This window comes from Anomaloglossus baeobatrachus, chromosome 1 (genome assembly GCF_048569485.1).
Source record: "Anomaloglossus baeobatrachus isolate aAnoBae1 chromosome 1, aAnoBae1.hap1, whole genome shotgun sequence".
NCBI lineage: Eukaryota > Metazoa > Chordata > Amphibia > Anura > Aromobatidae > Anomaloglossus > Anomaloglossus baeobatrachus.
This window is the reverse complement of record NC_134353.1, coordinates 265854319-265875979: the sequence shown is the minus strand read 5'-3', so window position 1 is coordinate 265875979 and position 21661 is coordinate 265854319. Positions and strand designations below refer to the sequence as shown.

Sequence of the window (21661 nt, the reverse complement as noted above, 5' to 3'; positions counted from 1 at the left end):
GGACTACATCGAGGCAGATTAGCTTTTCTACATTTCTCTCTGTTAGAGTATTTAGTTCTCCGGCTGTGTCGAGACGACTAGGTCATCGTAGGCTCGTCCCACGGCTACTTCTAGTTGTGTGTCAGTATTAGGTCTGCAGTCTGTTAAGGTTTCAGCCCCTCTGGTTATTTTCTTGGTTTCAGAGTTATTGCTCTTTTTCTGATCTTCCTCGGTCACTGGATCACAACAGGTGTCACTTTTTTGTATAGCAGAGTTGTTACAATTATTATCTGGCATTTCCTTAACAGGGCAATAGCGATCAATAGCTCTGTGTGAGCAACCTAAACTTTTTGGCATATTTGTGTGTCTTCAATATGGCTTTTTAACTACTTTAATTAAATGGCAAGTTTTATAATTTCTACTACCCCTGCTGAGTAGCCAATTTTTTGGGTAGTAATAGACACTTTTAAGGGTACTTTACACACTGCGATCTCGCTAGCAAGATTGCTAGCGAGCGTACCTGCCCCTGTCGGTTGTGCGTCACGGGCACATAGCTGCCCGTGGCGCACAACATCGCTAGGAACAGGCACACATACTTACCTGCCCAGCGACGTCGCTGTGACCGGCGAAGCGCCTCCTTTCTAAGGGGGCGGTTAGTTCGGCGTCATAGCGACGTCACTAAGCGGCCGTCCAATAGAAGCGGAGGGGCGGAGATGAGCGGGACATAACATCCCACCCACCTCCTTCCTTCCTCATTGCCGGTGGACGCCGGTAAGGAGATGTTCCTCGTTCCTGCGGTGTCACACACAGCAATGCGTGCTGCCGCAGGAACAAGGAACAACCTCGTTACTGCACATACAACGATATTTGGTGATTAACGACTTCTCCAAAACCAACGATTTTTACCACTTTTGCGATCGTTGAAGGTCACTCGTACGTGTCACACGCTGCGATGTCGCTAGCGACGCCGGATGTGCGTCACAAACACCGTGACCCCGACGATAAATCGTTAGCGATGTCGCAGCGTGTAAAGTACCCTATAGAGTAATATTTTGATTTAAATGGACGTCATCAACCTGAAATATGACTTCAATGATGACCCGGTCTCTGCTCTCCCTGCTTGCCGCATTCTCTTCTTTTTAATAGGAACCAACAGTGCCCTCCCTTGCCAGTTCATCACTTTTATTTATACTCGACAAGTGAGCACAATGTCAGTTAGTGTTCAAAGGAAGCAGTGTAGAAAACTAGGAGTGCATACTGAGGATGCATTGGAACTTTGACTACTAGTGCTTGCTCAGTTTAGCAGTGACTAACCCAGCCCCAGGTGATAAGTTACAGTAGAGAAGGAACGGTAGGGAATTTTTAATTTAAAGGGAACTTGTCAAGTCTCCTGTGCCCTTCAGAACCACGAGTACTTCTGTGGACATATCTACTGTATAACCACTGCCTAACAGTCATTTCATGTATTAGCATACATATACAGATTTTTAGAAAAAGTGAAAGGTGGATTACTTTTCCCTTCTTCTTTCTTCCCTTCTCCAATGGTAACAATATGGATGTTTTTATATGTTTTATGTTGTACTGTACTGTCCTAGTATTTCCCAATCTCTTTTGTGTCTCAATCAACAGCTTCATGATTTGTTTATCAGTGTTGCACCGATGTCCCAAAAGTCGAGACGAGACCTAAAGTTCTTCAACTTGAAGAATAATACCACACCATCTTAGGTAACGCTTCATATGCTTTGTACTACAATGACTTAGACAATGGCTAAAATGTCATTGTTATGATTATCAATATTATTATGTCAATTAAATTAGAATAGATTATGTCAGATTATATGTCAAATTATTATTTTTATCATACTCACTGTCCCACCATTCAGATTAGTTGTAAACCAGGACAGCTTCTGCTCCACATGACTACAGCTGCTCGATGCTTAATAGCATGTACAGTAAGTGGAGGTAGACCCAACGCCCATCAAATAATGAGCTTCACGCACATATCTAAGATGTACAAAGCATGGAAACAAAACAGCTCTAACAAATAATACAGTGGAGCATGTTTACGCGGTGTGGGCCTCTTGAGACATTTATTGGATGCAAAGAGATTGTTAATGAATATGATTATGAAAGGTAGTTCATGTAGAATTATTAGACTGACAGTGTCCTTTGGTATTTTCTTATCCACCCCCTTTCGCTTTTGTGTCAATATCCTGTCTTGTCTAGTCTTTGCAAATGCTTGTCATGCTCCGTCCTGTGCCGTCCCCAAGCTCTGTGACTCCGGTCCCCGCTGGCCATGGGGACCGGGGGCAGCTCCGCAGTGTCACCAGGGCTGGAACGGCTTCTGTCCGTTCTGTAATTACCATTTACAGCAAGCTGACACAGCCCACACGTGCGCCCTGCTCTCCTGCATCCACAGTAACACTGCAGAGTCCGGCATACACTAAGGATCTTGTGATCTGACTCCTCCCCTTTCTCTGACATCATTGCAGGTCCTGTTAGTACAAAGCTGTTTTGAGGGCAATTCCCTCCTAGCCTATTGCTGAGCAGCTCTGTGTATATAAAGCCCCCTCCCCTTACGGGAGGTGCTTGGGCAACATTTTCTATCCTTAGGTATGTTGTCAGTGTAGAGGTCGCGCTGCATACCTCTTCCTGTGCCTCTTACTAATGTTTAATTTTCTTTCCTTAGATTTATTCTTGTTTGCTGAGCCTCCGGAACTGCTGCTTCTCTGTTGCCAAAAGGACCCGTAAGCTGTTTCTCCTTCCTGGTCTCAAGCTCCACTTTTGGGTCCACGTCCACAGAGCCTTGCTGTAACAGCGGTGCCGCATCCAGGGGAGCCACTTCCAATTCCTTCAAGTTTGCCGTCTCTTCACACGCTCTGCTGTGCCACTGTCTGGGTACATAACAGAGAGTGGTAGATAGGGATGTCAAACCGCGCCACTGACTCAGCCGATCCAGGAGATTATGGATTGATGTTGCTTTTATTCATTACACAGATCAAGTCAACGCGTTTCGGGGGTCGCAGCCCCCTTCATCAGGACAGACTGGCAAGCAAAACACTGATTTGTTTTGCTTGCCAGTCTGTCCTGATGAAGGGGGCTGCGACCCCCGAAACGCGTTGACTTGATCTGTGTAATGAATAAAAGCAACATCAATCCATAATCTCCTGGATCGGCTGAGTCAGTGGCGCGGTTTGACATCCCTATCTACCACTCTCTGTTATCTGCCAATTTTGGGTCCGCTGCCGTGGCTTGGATTCTTAACATGCTGTTATAGGCGTTGTGACTCTCACAACCCCTATAGGTGAGTAAGTCCACCCTCCGTGTTCCTTCCCCCCCATATTTCTGGGGTAAGACCCTATTGCGCTTCTCTTCCACAGTGCTTCCTCTGACTGTCTGGGTACACTAACCAGAGACTTTGCTCTTTCCCTGTGACACGGTGAGTCGTAACCACTGTCTTGGAGATTGTGCATTTAGGCCCCCTGGGGTTGGGTCGGACAGCCCTATATAGGGGTTTGCTCCCAGGTTGCTCCTCCAGGGGAGTCTGGTGCATGGAGCCTCTCCCGGTCACCTTCGCACTCCTTTCCTATTTAAGGATTGTCAATAAACTTAGTCTAGTGCTCACCATCTATGCTCTCCTGTGTCGTGCTTGTGGTCAGCTACCACAGCTCCGCTGTGGTCTAGTGGGTTTACACATCCACGCTCGCCGTGCTGCGGTGAGGGTTATAATGCTAAATGTAAACATAAGGTCTGGACACTCAAGGGCTGAGTTCATCCATTGTTGCTTATAGATTAAAACTGTATTATATGGATTTTTATTATTTTGAGCTTTGTGATGTAATTTTCTAAATTTAATTTTGGAAATTCAAAAATAATAAAAATTCAGTTCTATAAAACGAGATATTTAGTATTAAAATTCACCTTTGGTTTTGGGCAACCCCTTTAACTATTCTTCATAAAGAAATTTAGAAAAACAGATCCAGACTTAAACCTAAATTATTTAAAGATTCTTTATTTTCAAAAGAATGGATGCAACTTCATCATTTATAATTAATTGCTCGGCAGATTTATATCTTCATTATGTTCTGAATTATTTAGGGACCTCCAAAACTCTAAATGCTTAGATTATTCATTCTCCATTAAGCTTAGAGGAGAAAACTCAGGAGACATCTAAGGTACTGTATGTACTTCTCTCACGATGAACCAAAGGTATTAAAACGTAATCATTATGATAGACAGCTGAAAAAATAAAATGTACGCTAATGTTGTACAGTCCCTGACAGAAGTTCTGTCGCTTATCCATGTTATGTAAATAAAAGCTTATAACCTGACTTTAAATTCATCCATTGGTTTTATAAATTACTCGTGAAAGCTGAAACCCTCCCAAATTTGGTTTAGGTTATGAAAATAAAGTTGCTGCAAAGCTAAAATATTGATCATTTAATGAACACAGAAAGGTCAGATTTTGGCAAGACAAAAGTTTTGTCGCCCACAGAAAGTAATGTAAAATTCAAACAAGTAATTAACTTCTAATACAAAGATATTTTGCATAACATTGGTGAATGAAGTTGTGGTGCTACTAGAGCCATATTTAATATTTTTTGTGACTTCAATGAGCTTGAAGGACTGCATCCATGCGGTTCAACAGTGATTCATACAATCTATTGATGAAGTCATCAGGAATAACAAAGAATGCAGTCTTAAATGCCTCCCAGAGTTCATCTAGATTCTTTGGTTTTGTCTTCCAAGCTTCCTCTTTCATCCTACCCCAAACATGCTCAATGATGTTCATGTCTGGTGACTGGGCTGGCCAGTCCTTGAGCACCTTCATCTTCTTCACCAGGAGGAACTTTGTTGTAGAGATGGATGTATGGGATGGAGCACCATCCTGCTGCAGAATTTGACCCCTTTTATGATTGGGAATGTAAGAGGTAGCTAATGTTTCTTGATATTTTAGGCTATTGATATTGCCTTGCACCTTGCAAATGTTTTGCACACTCCCACACTGAATGTAACCCAAGACCATGATCTTTCCACCACCAAACTTAACTGTTTTCTGGATCCATACGGGCTCCAGTAGGTCTCCTGCAGTATTTGTGGCAGCTGTGGTGTAATTCAACTGAAGATTCATCAGAGAAATCCACCTTCTGCCACTTTTCCAGCGTCCATCTGTTTAGCAGGCTGTGGGACTTGGCAAATGCCACACGGTTTTTTAATTGCCTTTTGTTTAGTGCTGGCTTCTGGGCACTGATTCGACCATGGAGGCCATTTTGAGACAGAATCTTACAAACTGTTCTAGTTGACACAGGGACTTGAGGTGACTAGACCTTTTGGAGCTCTGCTGCAGTGGAAGAAGGGCTGGCTTTGGATTTTCTAACCAACAAATGTTCCTCCTGAGCAGTTGTCTTGCGGAGTCTGCCGGACCTGGGCTTTTCAAAAACATCTCTAGTCTCTTCAAATCTTTTTTTAATTCTTTGTACTTGACGCTGAGATACATTAAAGATGCCAGCCACCTCTGCAGCGGATCTGGTCTTCAGCCTCTTGATAATCAAGGCTTTGGTCGCAGGGTAGATTTTTTGCATGTTGTCAGAGGTGAAGTTGCAGTTGAACTGTAGGTCTGGGGTGCTGGGTTTCTTTTTATACACACCCACTAATTAACCGATCATTTAGTGAGCACAGGTGAGGATGTAAACTAGGATTGGGTGCATTATATGACAAGGTGACAAAACTTTTGTCTTGCCAAAATCTGACTTTTCTGTGTTCATTAAATGATCAATATTTCAGCAACTTTATTTTCATAACCTAAACCAAATTTGGGAGTGTTTCAGCTTTCAAAAGAGTTATTTATAAAACCAATGGATGAATTTAAAGTCAGGTTATAAGCTTTTATTTACATAACATGGATAAGCGACAGAACTTCTGTCAGGGACCGTAGGTACATTCCTATAAGGCTTTGTTCTGTGTTTTTACAGCATTTTTTCCCAGTGTTTTTCATGCAAATTAAAAGCTGCTTTTTAGAGCATCTGCAAAATCTGAGATTTCAGAAATCTCATGTACACACTTGATTTTTTGCTGACTGAATTGGTAAACTGCAGAGTTCTTTGAATCTGCAACATGTACATTTTTTTCTTCGTTTTTCAGCTTTTTCTCGTATTGCAACGTTTTTGGGGAATGCAACTTACTTTATTAAACATGGACTTTAGACAAAGCACACATTTAACTGCACCTAACAAACTGTGCAAAAAAGCAAGTAAAAAATGCAGCAAAAAACACTATGAAAAAGCTGAAAAAAAAAAAAAGTGTTTTAAACGCAGCGTTCTTACGGCCAAGAAAGCAGCTTTTGGCTGCAGAAAAACACAGGATAAATGCTGTGTGTGAACACAGACTAAAAGTTAAAGATTTCACGATTTCCCGAAGTTTGATTAGTAGATATGTAGTAGCCTGACCATATAGTAGTCTTGCACAATTTTGTATTACTATTTTGAATATTTGAGATATACCCTGTCAAAAACTAATGGTATTACCACATGGCACATTTGACTATACCGCAGGGATCCCAAATCTGTCGCACGAAAGCCACATGTGGCTCATAGGCTCATAGGCCCTTGATATGTGGCTTTCGGCTGTCTACCAGCTTGATGCATAAGCACCAGGTCTAGAAAAAGCTATGAATAACAGGTCTTCAGATGGTGACTTCTGTGAGCATCCCCAAACAGAAGAGGAGCTCTCGATGACCACATACTGGCTTTGTTGTGGATGCTAGCAGCTAGATGGGGTGCTTGAAGTGGATCCAACAGCGTGTTGAGACTGCTTGATGCAAAAAACTAAATGGGGGAAAGTGGAAACCTTTGGATGCAAGTACACTGATAAGCAAAAGGGTAACAATGTTTTAAACGTTTGACTTTCATTTTCCATATCTCATCATCCATTACAGCTTCGAACATGAGACTATCTTCACTGCGGCCTTGCCGCAGACTGATTTTCACAGCCATCTGAATGAGCCCTTACACTTACTGGCAACTTATTAGTCAATGGCAGATACTGGAGGCAGTCATTTTCAATGCAATCAACCATGGCATCTTAGTTGTTAAACAGCTAGAAGCAAAGGTTGTCCTGATCTTAGTCATTATGTCAAGGACCACTTTGCTCCTTATTTTGAGCTTCTGTGTCCATGCTACCCCATGACACACACATACTAAATATATGTACTGCATATATATTTTTATATATATGTATATATATATATATATATATATATATATATATAGTACAGACCAAAAGTTTGGACACACCTTCTCATTCAAAGAGTTTTCTTTATTTACATGACTCTAAAAATTGTAGATTCACATTGAAGACATCATAACTATGAATTAAAACATGTGGAATGAAATACTTAAAAAAGTATGAAGCAACTGAAAATATGTCTTATATTCTAGGTTCTTCAAAGTAGCCACCTTTTGCTTTGATTACTGCTTTGCACACTCTTGGCTTCTCCTGATGAGCTTCAAGAAGTAGTCACCGGAAATGGTCTTCCAATAGTCTTGAAGGAGTTCCCAGAGATGCTTAGCACTAGTTTGCCCTTTTGCCTTCACTCTGTGGTCCAGCTCACCCCAAACCATCTTAATTGGGTTCAGGTCTGGTGACTGTGGAGGCCAGGTCATCTGGCGTAGCATCCCATCACTCTCCTTCTTAGTCAAATAGCCCTTACACAGCCTGGAGGTGTGTTTGGGGTCATTGTCCTGTTGAAAAATAAATGATGGTCCAACTAAACGGAAACCGGATGGAATAGCATGCCGCTACAAGATGCTGTGGTAGCCATGCTGGTTTAGTATGCCTTCAATTTTGAATAAATCCCAAACAGTATCACCAGCAAAGCACCCCACCACCGTCACACCTCCTCCTCCATGCTTCACGGTGGGAACCAGGCATGTAGAATCCATTCGTTCACCTTCTACAAAGACACGGTGGTTGGATCCAAAGATCTCAAATTTGGACTTATAAGACCAAAGCACAGATTTCCACTGGTCTAATGTCCATTCCTTGTGTTCTTTAGCCCAAACAAGTCTCTTCTGCTTGTTGCCTGTCCTTAGCAGTGGTTTCCTAGCAGCTATTTTACCATGAAGGCCTGCTGCACAGTCTCCTCTTAATAGTTGTTCTAGAGATGAGAAGGTGTGCCCAAAACATTTGGTCTGTACTAGTGTGTGTGTGTGTGTGTGTATATATAATATACCGTATATATACCGTATATATACACACACTGTATATATACACTGGATGGATAGATAGATAGATAGAGTGCTCCAAGGGATTCACTAATAAATTCAAGTGCATCTCAATAAATTAGAATAGCCTCAAAAAGTTAATTTGTTTCAGTAATTCAATACAAAAAGGGAAATACATATATTATATAGACAAATAGAGTAATCGGTTTCAAGTGTTTATTTCTGTTAATGTTGATGATTATGGCTTACAGCCAATGAAAACCCAAAAGTCATTATCTCAAAAAATTAGAATATCATATAAGACCAACTGAAAAAATGATTTTAAACTCAGAAATGTTGGCGCCTATTGAAAAATATGTACAGTAAATGCACTCAATACTTGGTAGGGCCTCCTTTTGCATGAATTACTGCATCAACGCGGTGTGGCATGGAGGCGATCAGCCTGTGGCACTGCTGAGGTGTTATGGAAGCCCAGGTGGCTTTGATAGCATCCTTCAGCTCATCTGCATTGTTGGGTCTGGTTTCTCATCTTCCTCTTGACAATATCTCATAAATTCTCTATGGGGTTTAGCTCAGGTGAGTTTGCTGGACGATCAAGCACGAGATACTGTGGTTAATAAACCAGGTATTGGTACTTTTAGCAGTGTGGACAGGTGCCAATTCCCGCTGGAAAATGAAATTTCCATATCCAAAAAGCAGAGGGAAGCATGAAGTGCTCTACAATTTACTGGTAGATGGCTGCGCTGACTCTGGTCTTGATAAAACACAGTGGACCTACACCAACAGATGACATGGTTCCCTAAACCATCACTGATTGTGGAGACTTCACACCAGATCTCAAGCAGCTTGGATTGTGGCCTCTTCACTCTTCCTCCAGACTCTGGGACCTTGATTTCCAAATGAAATACAAAATTTATTTTCATCTGAAAACAACACCATGGACCACTGAGCAACAGTTCAGTTCTTTTTCTCCTTGGCCCAGGTAAGACGCTTCTGGCGTTGTCTATTGGTCATAAGTGGCCTGACACAAGGAAGTGTGGTGGCTCTTGAAGCACTGACTCCAGCAGCAGTTCACTCCTTGTGAATCTCCCCCAAATTTTTGAATGGCCTTTTCTTAACAATCCTATTAAGGCTGCAGTTATCTCAGTTGCTTGTGCACATTTTTGTACCCCACTTTTTCCTTCCATTAATATGCTTGGACACAGCACTCTGAACAGCCAGCTTCTTTAGCAATTACCTTTTGTGGCTTACCCTCCTTGTGGAATGTGTCAATAACTGCCTTCTGGACATCTGTCAAGTCAGCAGTCTTTCCCATGATTGTATAGGCTACTGAACCAGACTAAAGGGGGCTTTACACGCTGCGACATCGCTAATGCGGAGTCGTTGGGGTCACGGAATTTGTGACGCACATCCGGCCGCATTAGCGATGTTGCTGCGTGTGACACCGATGAGCGATTTTGCATCGTTGCAAAAACGTGCAAAATCGCTCATCGGTGACATGGGGGTCCATTTTCGATTATCGTTACTGCAGCAGTAACGATGTAGTTCGTCGCTCCTGCGGCAGCACACACCGCTATGTGTGACGCCGTAGGAACGAGGTACCTCTCCTTACCTGCCTCCCGGCCGCTATGCGGAAGGAAGGAGGTGGGCGGGATGTTCCGGCCACTCATCTCCGCCCCTCCGCTTCTATTGGGCGGCCGCTCAGTGACGTTGCTGTGACGCCTCACGGTTCGCCGGTCACAGCGACGTTGCCGGGCAGGTAAGTATGTGTGACGGGTCTGCGCGATGTTGTGCGGCACGGGCAGCGATTTGCCCGTGTTGCACAACAGATGGGGGCGGGTACCCACGCTAGCGATATCGGGACCGTGTAAAGTAGCCTTAAGGGTCCATTTTAAATGCTTAGAAAGTCTTTGCAGGTGTTTTGTAGTAATTATTCTAATTTTCTGATATTAATGACTTTTGAGTTTTTATTGACTGTATTAGCCATAATCATCAACATTAACAAAAATAAACACTTGAAATAGATCACTCTGTTTGTAATGACTCTGTATAGTATGTGTTTCCCTTTTTGTATTAAATTGCTGAAATAAATTAACTTTTTGAGGATATACTAATTTATTGAGATGCACTTGTAGTATGTTCACATAATGTGTTACAGACAAATAGTTGGTTACTTCTTACCCTGGTTTTGGCATCAATTTGTCCTCCTCGGTCAAGCAATAATTTCACCATATTCGTATTTCCTCTTTTGGAAGCCACATGTAATGGGGTGATTCCATTCTGTGTGGTAAAATTAGTAACAGTAGTTAACACAGAAGTTCCGAGAACAATGCATTTAATTTCTATTTTTAAAAGAAATAGGTGGTACGGTGGTTAGAACTGTTGTAGCCCACAAGTCCTTGATCCTAATCAGACCAAGGACAACATCTGTATGGCTGTTGTATTTTCTCCATTTGTCTGCATGGCCCTGATGTCCTCCCACACTCCTCTAGAAGACTCACCCGAGTATGTGTGAGCAAATTAGATTATGAAGCTTATTGGGAGCAGACACTTATGTAAATGAAGAAAATCTCTGTACAGCACTACAGAATATGTTAGTGCTATATAAGAGACACAGAACTACAGGCAACAAAAAAATCAAGAATCTCCTTGTCCTGTTTTCACCTTTCTTGTTAAGGGTTATTACCACCATGCCTTTATGGATGAGGTGAAAACAACTGACTAAGTCCTGGCCATCAATATCAGGGTTCCAAAAACAGCCGAGCAAAGCTGAACTCCACTGTTTGCATATGTCCCATAGAAATGAATAGCAGTTATGACATCAGTGCAGATTTATGCCAACAGTATAACTCTCCGTGCTACGCTGCTCCAGAGCTAATATTAATTTCTTACAGTGCTTAAAGGGAAGGTGTCATCCAAAAAAAATTTCAATAACTGAAAATATGTAAAGTATTAATGTTTTAAGGTTTTGTTTAAATATTATTTGTTTTTAATTGAGCAAAATATAAAAAAAATAAAAAGTAAGATATTTTTCACTCTTAAACACTAGAGGGAGCAGGTGCTGAAATCCTACTGTAGAACTAGCTCACATTACTGAGAGGCTAACTCCGGCACACTACCGATTTCCCATAAACCAAAAAAGAATGCAGTAGTTGGATGTCAAAATCCTTTTCTTTTATTTCATTTTGTAAGTGCAGAAATGCGAAAAAAAACGGTGCTGTACAATTGTCCGCCAGGTGTCGACGTTTCAGCTAACAAGCCTTCATCAGGTCGGACAGGCTTGACTTACACTGGGATGGCAACCTGGTAAATATGTAGGGTGGCTGCAAGAATGTAATGCCCTCCGTGCGGAGATAGCTTATATCAAACATGTAAATTCTCTGGGTAATATCGGCATATGGGATCAGATCCTAGGAAAGTATGTGGATCATGGTGGGGAAGTCTCAGTGGTTGTATATACCCCTTTGTTGGAGAATCCAGATGCTTGGAAAGGGTGGCGACCATGCAAGTCTGGGGGAGAAAGCAGCTCCTATTGGCTCTGGTGTTATAGCCTAGAGAAAGTTCCGCACGGCCTGAGATATATTACAATCATAAGATAGTAAGGAGAAGGGCAGCTCCTGTGGTGTGGAGTGAGGGTCTCGGGCTCACACTGGGAATCAGGATATTGTGCCTGATTGAAATCCTGCTGGTGACTTCAGTGATATAGCTTGGAGGAAGGTCCGTTGGACTTGGGGGATATAGCAATCATGAGGGTCACACAGAGGACAGCTCCTGTAGCACGGAGTCAGAGTCCAGAGTTCACACTTGTAGTCAAAGTAATATGCCTGTTTGTTGCCTCAGGACGAGCGATCTACCTCTGCGGCACCACAGGTTCATGGCCCAACGGACCTCCCTCCAGGCCATACCACTGAAGTCATTAGCTGAGGCAACAAACAGGCATATTACCTTGACTACAAGTGTGAACTCTGGACTCTGACTCCGTGCTACAGGAGCTGTCCTCTGTGTAACTCTCATGATTGCTATATCCCCCAAGTCCAACGGACCTTCCTCCAAGCTATATCACTGAAGTCACCAGTAACCACTGAATCTCCTTTGTGTTATCTCCTCTGGTATAGCAGGATTTCAATCAGGCACAATATCCTGATTCCCAGCGTGAGCCCGGGACCCTCACTCCACACCACAGGAGCTGCCCTTCTCCTTACTATCTTATGATTGTAATATATCTCAGGCCGTGCGGATCTTTCTCTAGGCTATAACACCAGAGCCAATAGGAGCTGCTTTCTCCCCCAGACTTGCATGGTCGCCACCCTTTCCAAGCATCTGGATTCTCCAACAAAGGGGTATATACAACCACTGAGACTTCCCCACCATGATCCACATACTTTCCTAGGATCTGATCCTATATGCCGACATTACCCAGAGAATTTACATGTTTGATATAAGCTATCTCCGCACGGAGGGCATTACATTCTTGCAGCCACCCTACATATTTACCAGGTTGCCATCCCAGTGTAAGTCAAGCCTGTCCGACCTGATGAAGGCTTGTTAGCCGAAACGTCGACACCTGGCGGACAATTGTACAGCACCGTTTTTTTCACATTTCTGCACTTACAAAATGAAATAAAAGAAAAGGATTTTGACATCCAACTACTGCATTCTTTTTTGGTTTATGGGAAATCGGTAGTGTGCCGGAGTTAGCCTCTCATGACTGTTTATTTTCTCCCGAGCACCTACAAGAGGTGATGCGAGGTCTTCATTCCTTCACTAGCTCACATTACAACTGCAGTAAAAGTGGGGGGAAACTGCTCTCCTGTGTGTGATGTCACAGATCCCCCTCCCGTTCTGGGTGTTTCCAAAAGGCTAAGGGAAAATTAAGTTTAGGATCACAGTGCGAAGCCATTTTGTTGGTGACCGAAAAGTGATCCTAATATGTCTAAAGTGTCACCAAGGACAGCTGCATAGTGCTCCCCACATAGCGCTCTGCACGCCCCGTACCAGCAATGCTCTGCCGCATGCACACCCGCCTGCAATGCTCTGTCGCACGCCCGCCCGCAATGCTCTGCTGTATGCACGCCCACACGCAATGCTCTGCTGCACTCACGCCCGCAATGCTAAGCCGCACATACGCCCGCAATGCTCTGCCGCACGCACACCCGCAATGCTCTGCTGCATGAACGCCCGCAATGCTCTGCTGCACGCCCACATTGGGGAGGGTAGTGGCGGCGGCTTAGTGCCAGTACTCACACATCCCAAACGGCTGACAGGGGGGAAATGCAGCACACAGCATATGCTGTGAGCTCCACAAAGATGGCGGTGTTCTCCTCTCTCTGCTGTGATCTGGACAGCCCAGGGGGCATATCCAGGTCACAGCAGAAGTAGTGTCAGAGAATAAGGTCGCAGCCCGACAACGGTCTTCTATGCGCAGGGGGCTGCCTTTAAGGAGGTGAGTAACTGTTGTTACACACAGCAAATCCAAGATGGCAGCCCGCAGTGAACTAGAATTAAATAAAAACTAAATAAACAGTGAGTTTAATTTTGTATTAAAAATACTTGATTCCATAATCACTATTATTAATACAAAAATAGAAAAACGCAACACCTTCCCTATGCTATGCTTGGATGTTTCCATTACCTGGCTTATGGTGGCCGGGTCCTAGAAGCAGCTATTGTCATCTTGGCCATGAGCAGCCGAGATGGAAATAACCCTGTAGCAATTCTTAATGATATGGACTATAGGAAAATTCAAAACCTAATGTACTATTGATGAAGACATCCTTGCATATCATCTTAGCCATCCAAAGTCCTAGACCAAAAGATTTTTTTTTCTCTCTAATACGTAGGAGTGTAGCAATTGTAATAGCTAAATCCTAAAAGACATGCCACTATTTCATGAAGGGATTGCTCTTAGCTCACATGCTCAACCTCTTCAAGGGGAAAGCAGAGTATGTGTCCAGGAAAATTAGCAGAAAATTCATGGGGATGTACTGAGAGAATCTGTGTCCGCTGAGAATAGGAACTTTATCCTAGTTATGCAAAAGGGAAAATATGTTCTCATACAGTAAGCAAAATGTGTTCTTCTAAGTGTGGAATTCAGTGGTCGACATCTGTTCAAGCCCAAATAATTCAATTAATCAAGGCACGAAAAAAAGGCACAATATAATAAGACCATTAGGAACATGTAAAGCATACAATTATGGTGTGTCATATATGATATATGTTATGTGGTATGTCGTATACGCCATTTCTCCTCTGGGACATGCAAGGGCAAGGCTCATCAATCTCGTGGCTCAGAGCACTATTTCCCACCATATTTAGATGTGGGAGAAATGTTTTGGATTTGTGTTTCATATTACGCACTGTAAATTTGCATCAGATTACATCGCCGTACACACTGATGGGTTTAGATAAAATGACAAAAAATGGCCTTTAAATTCAATCTGTCAGCAGGGGTAATAAATATTTGTTTACTTTTTTTTTTTCTAAGGTCAATCAGATATCTTTTACGTCTTTCATGTTTTCACACAAGTGTATATTATCTCGTGCAAGAGAATGGGATGCGATCTACTAATGACACTTAGCGTAAGGGTGCTTCACACTCTGCGACATCGCTACCGATATATCGTCGGGTTCACGTCGTTAGTGACGCACATCCGGTGCTGGTAGCGACACCGCAGCGTGTGACACCAAGGAGCGACGATCAACGATCGCAGTCGTTCAAAAATGGTGATCGCTCCTTTCCTTAATATCGTTGCTGCTGCAGGTACGATGTTGTTTGTCGCTCCTGCGGCACCAAACATCGCTATATGTGAGACCGCAGGAACGACGAACATCTCCTTACCTGCGTCCACCGGCAATGCGGAAGAAAGGAGGTGGGCGGGATGTTCCGGCCGCTCATCTCCGCCCCTTCACTTCTATTGGCCGGTCGCTTAGTGACGCTGCAGTGACGTCGCTATGACGCCGAACGCACCTCCACCTTGAAGGAGGGATTGTTCGGCGGTCACATCAACGTCGCTGACAAGGGATGTGCATGTGACGCTGCCGTAGCGCTAATGTTTGCTACGGCAGCGATCACCAAATGTCGCACGAATGACGGGGGCGGGTGCTATCATGCTCAAAATCGCTAGCAATCGCTAGCGATGTCGCAGTGTGTAAAGCACCCTTTAGGCTCTGCTGTGATTATGAGCCAAGTGTCATTCCCTGTGACCTGATTCTCTCACATGTCAGAAGCGGAGACGATGAAGAAATTAATACAATTTATTGATATACTTAAGCCCGCTTTACACGCTGCAATGTATCTTTCAATGTGTCGGCGGGGTCACGTCGTAAGTGACACACATCCGGCATCGTAAGGTACATTGCAGTGTGTCACAGCTACGTGTGATTGCGTTTGAAGGGTAAAGCGTTCATTGCACGCACGTCGTTGATTCCTCATGAATTGAACGTCAGATTGTTCATCGTACCCGGGGTAGCACACATCGCAGTGTGTGACACCCCGGGAACGATGAACAGATCTTACCTGCGTCCTGCGGCTCACGGCCGGTAATGCGGGAGGAGGTGGGCGGGATGTTTACGTCCCGCTCAGCTCCGCCCCTCCGCATCTATTGGCCGGCTGCCGCGTGACGTCGCTGTGACGCCGAACGTCCCTCCCACTGCAGGAAGTGGACGTTCACCGCCCACAGCGAGGTCGTATGGAAGGTAAGTACGTGTGACGGGGGGTTACTCATTTGTGCGGCACATTCAACAAATTGAACATGCCGCACATACGATGGGGGTGGTTACGATCGCATACTATATCGTATGCGGAATCGTAACATGTAAAGCAGGCTTTAGATGTGGATTACATGTGTTTTTTATGTTTCCACAGTAGAAATGCACTTAAAAAAAGTAAATGTATTTTTTACATGCATTTTTTCTGCATCTAATGAATTTTTGGGAAAATCTGCACAGAAAAACTAAGCGTAGCCATGAGAGAAATTGAAACACGCACCGCAGGTCATTTTACGTAGCGTAAAAAAGAAGCACAGTCAGTAGGCAGGAGATTTCTACAATATAAATTTCATTCATTTTGCTGGAACTGTAAGGCTATGTGCACACGTTGCAGATTTGGTTGCATACAATCTGCAATCAAATCTGCATGTTCTAGCAGCCATGTTTTTGCTGTGATTTGCCTCTTTTTGATGCAGGCTTGGTGCAGATTTTGGCACAAATCTGCATGTCTATTCTTTATACCAGCAAAGTCCATGAGAATTCAGATGTTTTGTGGACACGTTGCTTATTTTTTCCTTGTAGATTTGATGCAGAAAATAATCTGCAGAATGCCATTTGTTGGTGCGTTTTTGCCTGCGTAGTTTAGGCATTCCACCCATTGACTTCATTAAGAAAAACGCTCGGCACCCAAACTTTTTAGTGCGTTTTTCAGCCAGAAGGTGCAGTTTTGATGCAGAAAATTTCTGCACCAAATCTAGAACATGCGCACATAGCCTAAAACGCTGCATTTTTGAGGCTGCAAAAATGTACAGCATCAAAAAGCCATTGTGGGCATACAGCCTAAAGGGAGTCTAATGCTGGAGCTGCAAGTGGGGTCTCTGACCAATCTGATTCTGTGTAGTTCTATGTGAGATTTTAGGTTAAACAATTGCCCAATTAGCTGCTGAATAATGAATTTTAAAAGAAGTTTCAGCAACAGTTTTAATTTATAATCCAACCTAATTACCTATAAAATTATGTCTAAGTGGATAAATATACTTAAAGATCGCAGTCTTCCCCAGTTTCCAGCATTGCTATGATCCTCTTTTGGCCTACTTGACCTGCTAACAGACTATGCGACTCACACAGGGCTTATGTGTGAAATGGACGTTGTTTTTTCGGTGTCAGGGGTACTTTGCAAGCTGCGACATCGCAGGTGCGATGTCGGTGGGGTCAAATCGAAAGTGACGCACATCCGGCGTCGCTGTCGACATTGCAGTATGTTAATCCTTTTACATACAATTAACGACCGCAAAAACGTCGTTATCGTATGATCGGTGTAGGGTCCGACATTTCCATAATTGCCCTGCCCCGACGGTACGATGTTGTTCCTCGTTCCTGTGGCAGTACACATCACTGTGTATGAAGCCACATGAGCGAGGTACATCGCCTTACCTGCGTCCGGACTGCAATGAGGAAGAAGGAGGTGGGCGGGATGTTTACGTCCTGCTCATCTCCGCCCCCTCTGCTTCTATTGGCCGCCTGCCGTGTGACGTCGCTGTGACGCCGCACGACCCGCCCCCTTAGGAAGGAGGCAGTTCGCCGGCCAGAGCGACGTCGCAGGGCAGGCAAGTGCATGTGAAGCTGCCATAGCGATAATGTTCGCTACGGCAGCGATCACAAGATATCGCAGCTGCGACGGGGGCAGGGACTATCGCGCTCGGCATCGCTACATCGGCTTGCGAAGTCGCAGCGTGCAAAGTACCCCTAAGGCTATGTGCGCACGTTGCGTAGTGTCCATGCTGAAATTTCTGCAGTGATTTGGCAGTGCATGTGCGCTTCAAATCGCTGTAGAAACAGTGCGTAATGGATGCAGTGTTTCAACAGAATGGATGCCGATTTCATGCGCTCTGGATGCTGCCTCTCCATTAGACAGAGTGGGAGCAGCATCCAAAGCGCATCAAATAAGTGACGTTGCTTTTTTGAGCGCAGCGATTTGGATCAAAATTTTAGCATCCAAAGCGCTGCACTCAAAAAAGCAACGTGCGGATGGATTAGGCACAATCTTCATAGGTTGTGCAGGGGACGCAGGACGCATGCGTTAACACTGTAGTGCAATATGCAGCGTACACGCATAAAATTATGTAACGTGCGCACATAGCTTAAAGGTTGCTTTACACGTTGCGACATCGCTAGCGATTGCTCGCGATATCGTGCGCAATAGCACCGCCCCCGTCGCTCGTGCGACATCTGGTGATCGCTGCCGTAGCGAACATTATCGCTACGGCAGCGTCAAACGCACATACCTTTACAGCGACGTCGCTGTGTCGTCACCAAGCGGCCGGCCAATAGAAGCGGAGGGGCGGAGGTGAGTGGGACGTAACATCCCGCCCACCTCCTTCCTTCCGCATTGCCGGTGGCCGCAGGTAAGGAGATGTTCGTCGTTACTGCGGTGTCACACATAGCGATGTGTGGGGCCGCAGGAACGACGAACATCATCGTACCTGTGGCAGCAGCGATATTAAGGAAACGAGCGACGTGTCAACGATCACCGCTTTTGAACGATTTTGCGATCGTTGATCGTCGCTCCTTAGTGTCACACGCTGTAATGTCGCTACCGTGCCGGATGCGCGTCACTAACGACGTGACCCCGACGATATATCGGTAGCGATGTCGCAGCGTGTAAAGCACCCTTAACTCTATGGAGCCTCATTCAGAGGTTCGATAGACTTTTACTGAAGGGATTAGCTTCAGCCAACACAATGATCCCTGTATGAGAAGGGAAAGAACAGGACCACTCACGTGGGATCAGGATGCCACAGGAAACTGGATACCATAGCGATCAGTAAGTATATGCAATACATTTACATAAAATTACAGAAATAATTAGGACAGTTTATGAAATAAACACTGTGCTAGGTCTCATTTGAAAGGACCCTTAGACTGTGTGTACACGTTGCGTTTTTTCATGCGTTTCAGCAGCGTTTTGAACTGCAGCGTTTTAATGCAAAAATGCATGCGTTTTGATTTCCAAGCAAAGTCTATGGGAAATAGGCCATTATTGTGCGCACTATGCAGAAAAAAACGCTGCGTTTTTTGTGACAAAAATTTGTCAAAAACGCTGCGTTTGAAGAAGCAACATGTCAATAGTTTTGAGCGTTTTGGCAGCGTTTTGGTAACATTGAAGTCAATGAGAATTATCAAAATGCATCCTAAATCAAATATCTAGCGTTTTACATGCATTTTTGATGCAAAACGCATGCTTTTTTGTCAAAATCAAAGCATGCGTTTTTGGCATTAGGCTATGTGCGCACTTTGCGTTTTTTCCGGCGTTTTCAAATGCAGCGTTTTAATGCAAAAATGCATGCGTTTTCTTGTGCGTACTATGCAGTTAAAAACGCTGCGTTTTGGATGCAAAAATTTTGTAAAAAATCCAGCGTTTAAAGAAGCAACATGTCAATTGTTTTTGCCATTTGGGCAGCGTTTTGCTAACATTAGCGTCAATGCAATGAGATGTTTCAAAACGCATCCTAAATCAAAAATCAAGCGTTTTACATGCTTTTTTGATGCAGAAAGCATGCTTTTTGGACAAAATAAATGCATGCGTTTTTGCCATTATAATAAGGGCATGATATGTCCCTTTACACACACAGAGTCCGACAATTAAATTAAAGAAAATCAATAATTTAACTTAATTTTATACATAAATATTAGAACACAGTTATCACTTTAATAAAATTAGCTAATTTGTGTATGATTTTAATCAAGAAATTTGTTATCTTTTTTTTCATAGTGTTTGAATGTTTAAACTTTATTTAGTAGTGTATTTGTATTCAAAACGCATCTGAATTTAAGCAATGAAAAAGCAGGTAAAACGCGATAAAAACGCAAGCGTATTTTTAGCGTTTTTGTTGACAAAACCAAATTTGGCAAAGACAATTTCTGCCAGAAGATGCTTTTAGAACTGCAACTACCTCAACGCAAAGTGCGCACACAGCCTTATAGTGAGGTCAATAGGTTTAGTTTTGCCCTCACATCCAGCCCGACTTAAAAAGAAGAGTCAAACAATAATTTAAATTTATTTTCATATAAATATTAAATCTCAATAATCATTTTCGGAATATTATCATGATAGTGTTTGATTTAAAGTTTTTTTTTTGTTTTTGTTTTTTTTTTCATTTTTTTCCTACTGTTTGAATGTTCAAACTTTATTTAGTAGTGTCTTTGTATTGAAAACGTATCCCATTTTAAGCACTGAAACTCCATGTAAAACACAGTGAAAACGCGGCAAAAACGCAAGAAAAACGCATGTGTATTTCCTGCGTTTATGGGGTCAACACCAAATTTGACAATGACAAATTCTGCCAGAGGATGCGTTCATTTCTGCAAGTTACAGAACGCAACGTGCGCACATAGCCTTAAGCTGTCTGCCCACAATTAGTGTGTTATTCGGTGAGTTTTTCATGCTGCATCAAAAAGATGGAAACAATGCAGTGTCTTACAGTTCCAGCTAAGTAGATGGGATTTATAGAAACCTTATGTCCACAGTGCGTAATTTTTGCAGCACAGATTGATCTGCAGCGCGTGTCTTAAATCTGCAGCATGTCAATTACTCTTGCTGGTACACTGAGTTTTTTGTGCAGATTTTTGCCCTAGAATTGCATTACATGCGGAAACACATTTGCGTTTTTACTGTAAACAAAGTAGCTTTATTTACACATGACACACCAAATAGAAATAAAGACCAGAGAGTCAAAAACATAAAAAAAGCATTTGGAACGCAATGAAGAAACCTTATTTACATAATTGGTGGAGAAATACTGCAGAAAATCTGCAACATCAAAAACTCAGCAAAAGCTCATGGTCGGAACGCAGGCTCAATGAATTTCTCTCAGCAAGCAATGTGTTAAAATACATAAATAATATTCAAGATCACTGTAGTGTAAATTGCTGAAGAGAATCATGTGCAGAATAAATATATAATATGATTATAATGCATGCTTAAAAAAAAAAAAAGAGAAAGCTTTAAATACTGACGACTGCCCAGTATTCAGGATTTATCTATTCCTCCATCACTCAGCCAGGGTGGGCACATTGTATTTTAACCTGTGCAGCTGTACAGGAGCCGACCTTCAAGAAAATTCAGAGAGGGAACTAAAAGGCCACCGGAGGGCGCCATGACAAGCATGTGACAGCGATTTCTAGACACGAGGGCATTTTGATGATTGGAATTAAAAAATGATTGTTTTGAATCAGGAGATGTAATTGCGGCACAAAATCTTACATGATCTCTACGCTTCACTGAACATAAAAATAAATACATTCGGCCTTAAAGAAGTCTTAATGCTCTTACTCTTGCTGTGAAGTCTACGGCGGCTCCTCTGTTCAGCAAAAGTGTTGCCACATTGACGTTTCCGTAATGAGCAGCGATGTGTAAAGGTGTAAATCCACTCTGCAAAATCCAAGAAAACAATAAGGTAAGTCATAAGCAACATCTTTTCCCACTACATTGTGTGAGGAAGCATTAGCCGGCAGTAAGGAACATCAGCGCGGTCTGGAGGGTCACGCAGGGTCAGTACATCAGAGAAACAGGTTAGGCAGCAGGAAGCCAAATTAACTTTAGAAACAAATGGACTTTATTAGTAGAAGGTACAACTTGGATGTGTCACAGTGCAAAGGTACATAAAGAAAATGGTCTGAAATGACATGAGGCGGCACCGAGTGCTGGAGTACAGTGGGCATCATAGGCGTGTGTTCTGACGAGTTCTGCACTA

General features: G+C 43.2%; 1 protein-coding gene across 50 annotated transcripts in view; it reads right to left on the bottom strand.

Moving 5' to 3' along the window:
* Nucleotides 1-21661, bottom strand: part of ANK2 (ankyrin 2) — an 812025-nt gene that overhangs the window by 203991 nt on the left and 586373 nt on the right. For all 50 annotated transcript variants that reach the window (XM_075349554.1, XM_075349661.1, XM_075349525.1 and 47 more), the window contains 2 exons: nucleotides 21241-21339; nucleotides 10383-10481 (listed from right to left, as the gene is read on the bottom strand). In XM_075349554.1, the coding sequence (XP_075205669.1) occupies nucleotides 10383-10481; nucleotides 21241-21339 (198 nt within the window). The remainder of the gene's footprint in view (nucleotides 1-10382; nucleotides 10482-21240; nucleotides 21340-21661) is intronic.